Source organism: Odontomachus brunneus, unplaced genomic scaffold, assembly GCF_010583005.1.
Source record: "Odontomachus brunneus isolate Ranch 3 - 2012 unplaced genomic scaffold, Obru_v1 Obru_scaffold_161, whole genome shotgun sequence".
Lineage (NCBI taxonomy): Eukaryota > Metazoa > Arthropoda > Insecta > Hymenoptera > Formicidae > Odontomachus > Odontomachus brunneus.
The window spans coordinates 411,114-419,668 of NW_022639611.1; the positions used below are offsets into that span (position 1 = coordinate 411,114).

Consider the following 8,555-nt stretch of genomic DNA (forward strand, 5'->3'; position numbering starts at 1 on the left):
TAAATGCCGTTTCCGCAAAAATTCGCATGTAAGATCTCAATTGAGACATTTGTATCTGATGGAAATAATTTATTGAAAATATAATGAACTTCTGCTGAAATGCTTTTGAAAATTCACAATTTTGACCCAATTTCATTAAAATTTCACTATAATTTCATTAATATTTTAATAGTATTTCATTAAAAATGTAGAAAAATTCAGTGAAAAATCATTATTAATTAAAATAGATTGAGAACAGTATAATAAAGTATTATTTTGTCTAAATAATAAAAAAAAAAAACTATAATTTCATATTTTGTGTCGTTTCATTTATTTGTAAGAATCGCATGGATTCGATCCTGTGTCACACGGTTACCCATCTTTAGATGACTATGCGCTGTATATTTATGTAATATCTATAACATATTAAATTACAGATTGGACCGTTTGAAATGCCCATAAGACTTGATGGCAATATTTATCAAAATTTTATAAATAATAATTTGCCAGAATTGTTGGAAAATATTCCACTAAATATTCGGCAACGGTTTGTCTTTCAACAAGATGGTGCACCACCACATAATACGAGATGTGTACGCCAATCTTTGAGTGAAAAATTTCCGGGTAGATGGCTAGGACGTGGTGATTCTATAAGTTGGCCAGCACGCTCACCCGATCTGACGCCTCCGGATTATTTTTTATGGGATCATATTAAAGAATATGTGTACAAGGAACCAATTAATACTCGCGAGGAATTACGAAACAAAATTGTTGAAGCAATCGCCACAACGACACCAAACATGATTAGAAACGCAACAAGCAGTCTACTGCCCTTATAGAAATATCATACTAAGAATCATTGATAATTACTTATTATCCAGTATTTTTAATACTGAAAATAAGTAATTATCAATAATTCTTAGTATGATATTTCTATAAGAGTGCGACGCGCACAATTGTGTATTGAATGCGATGGGGGACATTTTGAATATTTATTATAAAAAATATTTTAATTTGTTATTTAATCTGTTAAACTGTTTTGTTGTTATTAAAGTGCATTAAATATGTTAAAAGTGTTAATTTTTTAAAGTGTGTTAAATTTAGGTTTATTAAATACGTTTGAATTATAATTATTGTTTAAATTGATTTTTATTAAAACCATTGCAATTTATATTTCGTTACAAACATTCCAAAATGTTCTAAAATACAAAATAAACAACTATTAATTCTATTACAATTTATTTGTCTCGCACAGCGTAGCATAGACACCTTCATGATAATGTTAATCGATGACTTTGACAGCTCAAGTTGAAATATGCAAATTTTTACTTGAATTATTTTTGATATGCCTTTAGTTTTTACATCTTTTATTTGTGAAAAAATGTATTAATATGCAATACATAGAGAAGCGAAAACATATTGCAAATTTATATGACAATAATATCATAAAAAGAGCGCCCCATTAATAGGAGCACTTTTTGCATTTGTCATTTTTCCGTATCTGAGCGCGCGAAATCTCAGCTCTGCCATTCGTTAAATATAATCGCTTCCCATTTAAAAGCTATTATAGCCTCGACATTTTTATATTAGAATTTTCTTCTTAAAATATTGTAAGGAATCTATCATTAAGAGCAATTCCGGTGGTTTTAGGACACCCTGTATAATCATATGATAAGTAGAATAGTTCCAGTATTTTCCGACAGTGACGCTCGTATTGCTGCATTATTCTGTCCTTCTTTCTCTCTTGATGAACAAGGATAGAATAATTGTTGCAGTGATGAAATCACCAAACATAACGTAGCTATAACAAGAAAAAAGCGTTCGTTTTGTAAGCACAAACTTATAAGCACTTTTTTCAGTCCTACTGTTGGACGTTATAGAAAAGTAAAAGCCCATCTACATAAAATGCAAGACGTCGGATCCAAATCGATTCCGACGATTTCCAATGGTACCTAGACAACGCTTTATATTCTCACTTAGTATGAAAAATTCTTTGTACCTAGATAAAAAATGAAAATGCATAGCCATGCAGGTGACATTACAGAATATTATGAGGCTTTCACATAACGATTTCAAGGGCTACGCTAAAGGAAAAGTTTGAATTACGAATTGGTTGCACGCGTGCTGGCGTATATGGTCATTAGAGCTCATTTACATAAGACGTCTAGGTAGAGTACCGATTTATCACGTGCGAATCAGATGCATATGCAAAAATCCACCATGTCAGGGCACTATAAGGGTGAAGTCCCATGGAGGCAGCGTACGGCGTACCGGCGTATGGCGTAAAGAAACTAGGCCAATCACAGGCTTTACGCCCGTTTCGTTACGCCAGCACAAACATCGTGTGTCCCATGGAGCGTATTTACGCGGCGTAAAGATTAACAAGCCAATCGCAATGTCTCTTTTAAAACTCATTTTAAAAATGAATATTCAAGCGAGCTTGTGATTGGCTTATTGATCATTACGCCGGCGTAAATACGCCCCATGGGACTCTCGATGGAAATTTCAGCGTAATGTTTTAACACATACATTCATAAAAGAAGTCAAAACAAATGTGCATAACTTTATCAAAATGTTGGACTCTGAGTTTGCTTTAATGAATTTAATAAAATATTTAAAAATTTATAAATGTCCGGAAAGTAATTTATGTAAAGAGGCTATTCGAGAAAAATTAATTCAAATATACGTTATCTACGAATTAATGCGAGCTGAAGAGAAAAAGAGATATTGTACAAGACGCAATGTTCGCAGGTTTTGGGTTAGAACAATTTTTAATGTCGAAAGACGATTAGCGCAAGGGGATAGCAACAATCTAATACAAGAAATGATTTTCGAAGACAAAGAAAAATTTTGTAATTATTTCCGAGTAACACCGGAAATGTTTGAAAAACTGTTGCGGATTGTTTCACCACATATACAGAAACAATGTGTTATTCGTGAACCAATTTCTGCACGCGTTCGCCTTCAAATCTGTTTGAGATATTTATTTTCAGGAGATAGTATGACATCCATATCTTATGCATTTCGTGTAGGACACAATACAGTGTCAAAGATAATATCAGAGATATGCGAAGTAATATGGGATACATTAAAAGATATGGTATTCCTGAAACCAACTGAAGATAACTGGCGAAGAATAGCCAGTGAATTTGAAGAAAAGTGTAATTTTCCCAATTGCATTGGAGCAATTGATGGAAAACACGTAACATTGCAGGTAAATTTCTATTATTTTAACAATTTTGTTTTGTGACAAATTAGACGAAATTCTAAGTGCTACAATTAATTTTATATATATATATATATATATATATGTGGGGATAGCCTCTAGTCGTTTGGCTGCCACAATAATTTAAGAGAAATCGGAATACAGCTCCGTGGACAGGAGAAAGCTCGGGTCACAGTAACACACACTAGCTCCCACTTCAGCACGACACATCGTCAAAGTTTATTACGCGTTAACAAAGAAAACGGACTCTTACACATACAACGGAAACGGTTGCGCAAATAAACAAAGTCACGCTGACGTGTTAAGGACACAGCGTAGAGAAACGTTTGTGATTGGCTGAGACGTCTGCCCTCAGCCGATCACGTGAACAGCCGAGCGAGCGCGCACGTGAGCGAGGGCAGGTAGCCTGGTCTGTACACGTGGCTGGCAGAACTTGAACTCAAGAATGATAACGGCATATGCACCTGCCTCCGCTGCACGCGACGACCGGGCTCATGGGCGGTACGATGCGCCCTGAGCCTCAACGACACCCGCGAAACGCACGCACTCTCACAGGGCGACAGCGCCTGACGAAGAAGGCGAGAGCGATGGCCTCGCTTGGCTGGTCGCGGCACGACAGAACGCGGGTACGATATAACGCGGGCACGACGCGGGTACGGAGTAACGCGGGTACGCGGTAACGCGGGTACGAGGTAACGCGGGTACGCGGTAATGCGGGTACGAGGTAACGCGGGTTCGACGCGGGTACGCGGTAACGCGGGTTCGACGCGGGTACGCGGTAACGCGGGTTCGACGCGGGTACGCGGCAACGCGGGTTCGACGCGGGTACGCGGTAACGCGCACGCTGAACGGACGGCCACGTGCGCAGCACGTGCGCAACACGTGGACACCGGAATCGCCGGCCGCGGAGCGGTGACCCTCAAGGGCCTCTCAGCCTCGCTGGCTGGGCCAGGCACCGAACGCCCACACGCACACGCAGTACCCGAGCACGGGGTAACGTCGAGCGCACCGCAAGAGACACAGCGGCGCACGGCACGTACGTCGACCGAGAACAGAGAACAAAGCCAACGGAACGGACGGAACGAACTCCGACCTGCACACAATACGGCGCGAGAACGGAAGAAGGACTGAAACAAAAGCGCCACGCAAGCACTTTCCTTAAAACCCGGCACACGCGAACTCTCGCGGCGCGGCCGAGAACAGTTGCCGCGGCTGCAGCACCTGCTTCCGTCTCCCGACGCGAGGTGTCGGCTGTTGCGCCCAGCGCAACGACGAACGCACCCCCGGGAGACGCCGAACCGCCATATATATATAGGCACCTCCGAATAGTGGTTCGGTATGTTATAATTATAAAGGCACTCACAGTTTGGTGTTAATGGTTGTCGCTGATGCAAATTATCGGATTTCATTACTGGACATTGGTGCTCCAGGAAGGCGTAGTGACAGTGGAGTATTTTATGCTAGCGAGATCGGCAAGCGATTACAAAACGGTACGCTGTCAATTCCTCCACCAAGACCTGTGGAACATGCTGGCCAGAGTTTACCATTTATGCTAGTCGGTGATGAAGCGTTTCCGTTAACACAATACATGCTGAGGCCATATCCTAGAAGTGGTAGGCTCGATAGACGCAAAAATGTATTTAACTATCGTTTAAGTCGAGCTCGCAGAATTGTGGAAAATGTATTTGGGATACTCTCTGCGAGGATGCGAATATTTCGTAAACCGATAATTGCTAGCATTCCTACTACCACTAAAATAATCAAAGCGACTACATGTTTACACAACTTCATAATATCAGAAGAATTGAACAAACCGCATACGGAAAGAAGATATATGACAATAAGTGCAAATGAACGGGAATTGCGTGAGACAGGTTTGGAAAATGTAGGGATATTCGACAGAAGTAGACCAACGAAAAGTAGTGCTCAAATAAGAGATGATTTTGCAACATTTTTTGAAACTACCGGTGCGGTTCCATGGCAATGGGAAAAGGTTTTGCAGAATAATTTTTAAAAAACCCAAAAATACAAAAAATAAATATTCTTTTATTATTTGTTCCAAACAAAAAACAAGTATGCTATATTTCATGAAAAATAAAATATATATTTCAAACTTTTACTATTACTTATTATAATTGATTTATCAATTATACTCTGATGTAATATATATCTATATTTTTATCGAAATCGTTTGAAATGTTATTTTTATTAATGTCATGTATTTATCTCAATGTGTATACATACAAAGGAATATAAAAAAGTCTTAAAAGTTTTGATAAACTACAACAAAATGTTAAAATAATATTAAATTAAAATAATATTGATTTTTTTAGGAACTAAAACAAAAAATTTAAATAACATTCAATATTGAATTGTTGCTAAACAAAAAAAAAACCATTCAAATAGTATTCAATATTGAATTATTTTTAAAGTAAAACAAAGAACCGTTTAAATAGCATTCTATATTGAATTCTTTATAAAGTAAAACAAAAACAACGTTTAAATAACACAAGAATATTCAATATTAAGATAAACAAGAATCTAAAATAATGTAAATGATTTCATAATGTAAATTATGAAATATAGCATAAATAAAACTAAACACTATTTTCTTTGGCTTCCTCTTTCTCTGCCTCTGCAAGAAGCTGCAGTATTGCTATTTGTAATGAACGATATTTTTTATCTGATAGCTTTCGCATCCCGTCTGATAAACAAGCTACAAAATAATCAACGGCATCTTTTTGTAAAACTGGAGTATTCAGAACATTTTTAAGATTGTCCCGTAGTTCCGACATAAAAGACTCACTAGATGCATTCGCTGTAACAATAGTTCATTACATTAATGAAAGAAAATCATAGATTATATCATTAAAGTCAATAAACCTACTCTCCAAATGTTTGTGAAGACTTTTACATGTTCTGAGGTTTTTCTAGCAGAAAATGTTATGGTATTCTACAATATTTTTTTTAAATAAAACGATTTGAAGATAAAATCAAAGTTAAGAAATATTGACTAGATAATTAGATTGATTATTTGTTATATTCCTTTAAGATGTACTAAAGCTAAAATTATTTTACATGTTATATTGGGTGTAGAACTGTGTGACCGTCGTGCAGCTCGTGACAATTGTTTACTTTCATATATGCTCTTTTCTGTTGAAGTTGAAGGTAATGATCTGCTTTCACATGTACTGTTTGTTGTTGAAGTTGAAGATAAGGAAAGTTCGTCCTGTTCTTGTACGCTATTAGCAGCTTCATCGCAATCGGATAAATTACTGACAGTTCTAAAAATTTTTATATATTGAATGTTATTATCTATATAAATACCTATTATTTAGTAAGTATAGAAAAAAATATGAAAATGCATATTATGAAATTAAGATCAATTATAATGTAGATTATCGTAAATTTTTATAATTAAAGTATCCAATCAAAAATCGTAAGCAACAAAACTTTAATGCTCAGATCATATTAGGTGCAAGTTTTATATATATATATATATACACACATACTTAGTGAATAAATGATATTATTTTTAAGACTTTTTGTTCGATTTAACAATTTTTGGTAGGGTCACTTTGTATAAATATTTTAAATATAATTATAGGCCGGTATTATATATATACACACACACGAACATCCAGTGTCGCTCGTTACGGCCCTTATATCGATACTTCGATTTGTATTCAGAACGAGCCTTTTCAATGTTTCTTTGGTTATTAGTAATAGTATTTACACTATTTATCATTAATAATTTATGAATATATATAAATATATACCGTGCACTTTCCAATGGATCATCGATAAACTGCATGACTTCATAAAAGCGGAATACTTTCTGTTTTTTACTCGGTTGTGCAGCAGATCCACTTGGAACATACGTGTTTATTTGCCGTTTGTAACGCACATAACAGTCTCTTAGATATTTCCACCTTTTCATTGCATCATCCATAGTCAAGAGCCCTGTAACCATAAACAAAATTAACTATTCATAAAATAGATTGTAGCTTGTACTTAGCAAACTTTTTACTTATTTATTTAATATTTTGTATATATTTATACAAACCTCCTAACATATTTTCAACCTCCTTCCACAGCGCTTTCTTTTTCGCCTTTGTCCGTTCCCTAAGTGGAATTTGGAAATTCCATAATGCTGGTTTTGTTTGTACAATGTTAATTAGCATCTCATCACGGTGATCTGTTGAGTACTGTTCATTGCTAGTGTCCTCTGATACTATTTCATTGCTGGCTTCAACTGTAAAAATACAATTAGTTGCATATTAAATTTAACATCGTAAACCTATGTATGTGATATAATGGATGTTTTAAAGAAGATAAAGTATTACAACAAGAATTATTACTACAACATTTACCAATAATTGCAACAAAGTCTTCGTTTATAGATATAGCATGTCTCTCTTCATCATACTTTTGAAAACAATTGTGACACAAAATTTGTTCTTGTGTGTCGACGGTTAGTATTGAGCCGCAATAACCACATTTTATGTTCTAAACAAAAATTTTTTGTAATTAATATACTTCCTAAAGTGTATTTACCAGACAAAGGGTGATAATGGAAGCTTTCCAACTGCGGACACTGTATTACCCAAAAGCATTCTATTGACTGTAAATTCTCGAAAATATCTTGTTAGGTAATATACAGTCAATAGAATGCTTTTGTGTAACACAGTGTCCGTAGTTGAAAAGCTCCCACATCAATTTTCAGAATAAAGATAAAGATATTATCCTAAAAAACCAAAAAAGAATTAATTCTAATTTATAAATGTGTTTTTTATTTTGTTTTCTTTTAACTCTGTGTTTATATGTCACGCTGTATGAAAAATTTTATAAACTGATACTTACTAAGAAACAACCTGACTGGTTTTTATTCATTTTAAAATTGTATTTAAAAACTATTTTAAATTATGTGTTGCTTTTAATAATGTAACTCTTTTATTTAGGTTAGGAACATGTATCTTAACTATATGTGTGTACATGTGTAACGTAACGTTGGAACGCTACAAAAGTCAGCGTAACATCCGTGCTGGCGTAACGAAACGGGCGTAAAGCCTGTGATTGGTCTAGTTCCTGTACGCCATACACCGGTACGCCGTACGCTGCCTCCATGGGACTTCACCCTAACATTATGAGTGCTTACGATAACGAGAGTAGAGCGAGTGAGATTTGGAGAGAGAATAGTATGATCTCCCATCTATAACTGTAATATTCTATGATCTGCTCTTGCTCCTGCTCTTGCAGGAGAGCGTCCCGATTGACCACGGTATGATTGGACACAACCAACCGATGAAAAGAATTATCTAGTGAATTACTAGGTCGAACCAATCATTAT

General features: G+C 35.8%; 2 protein-coding genes across 4 annotated transcripts; one reads left to right on the plus strand and one right to left on the minus strand.

Annotated features, from left to right (window-relative positions):
- The first annotated feature begins 2,347 nt into the window (after positions 1-2,347).
- Positions 2,348-7,960, plus strand: LOC116850940 (protein ANTAGONIST OF LIKE HETEROCHROMATIN PROTEIN 1-like). Of its 3 annotated transcripts, XM_032829817.1 has the most exons (3): positions 2,352-2,831; positions 2,973-3,193; positions 4,521-7,960. In XM_032829817.1, exons 2-3 carry the CDS (start codon positions 2,981-2,983, stop codon positions 5,217-5,219), a joined length of 912 nt encoding a protein of 303 aa, XP_032685708.1. In that variant the 5' UTR covers positions 2,352-2,831; positions 2,973-2,980; the 3' UTR covers positions 5,220-7,960. The 3 variants fall into 3 exon arrangements, with proteins under 3 accessions (XP_032685709.1, XP_032685708.1, XP_032685707.1); XM_032829818.1 differs by having other exon boundaries at positions 2,348-3,193; positions 4,636-7,960; XM_032829816.1 differs by having other exon boundaries at positions 2,354-3,193.
- LOC116850941 lies at positions 5,770-8,215 on the minus strand. The gene is made up of 6 exons (XM_032829820.1): positions 8,069-8,215; positions 7,579-7,714; positions 7,272-7,460; positions 6,985-7,168; positions 6,284-6,489; positions 5,770-6,023 (listed from the first exon to the last, which is right to left on the minus strand). The coding sequence occupies exons 1-6, from the start codon at positions 8,096-8,098 to the stop codon at positions 5,803-5,805; spliced, it is 966 nt and encodes a 321-aa protein (XP_032685711.1). The 5' UTR covers positions 8,099-8,215; the 3' UTR covers positions 5,770-5,802.
- Between the last annotated feature and the right edge of the window lie 340 nt (positions 8,216-8,555).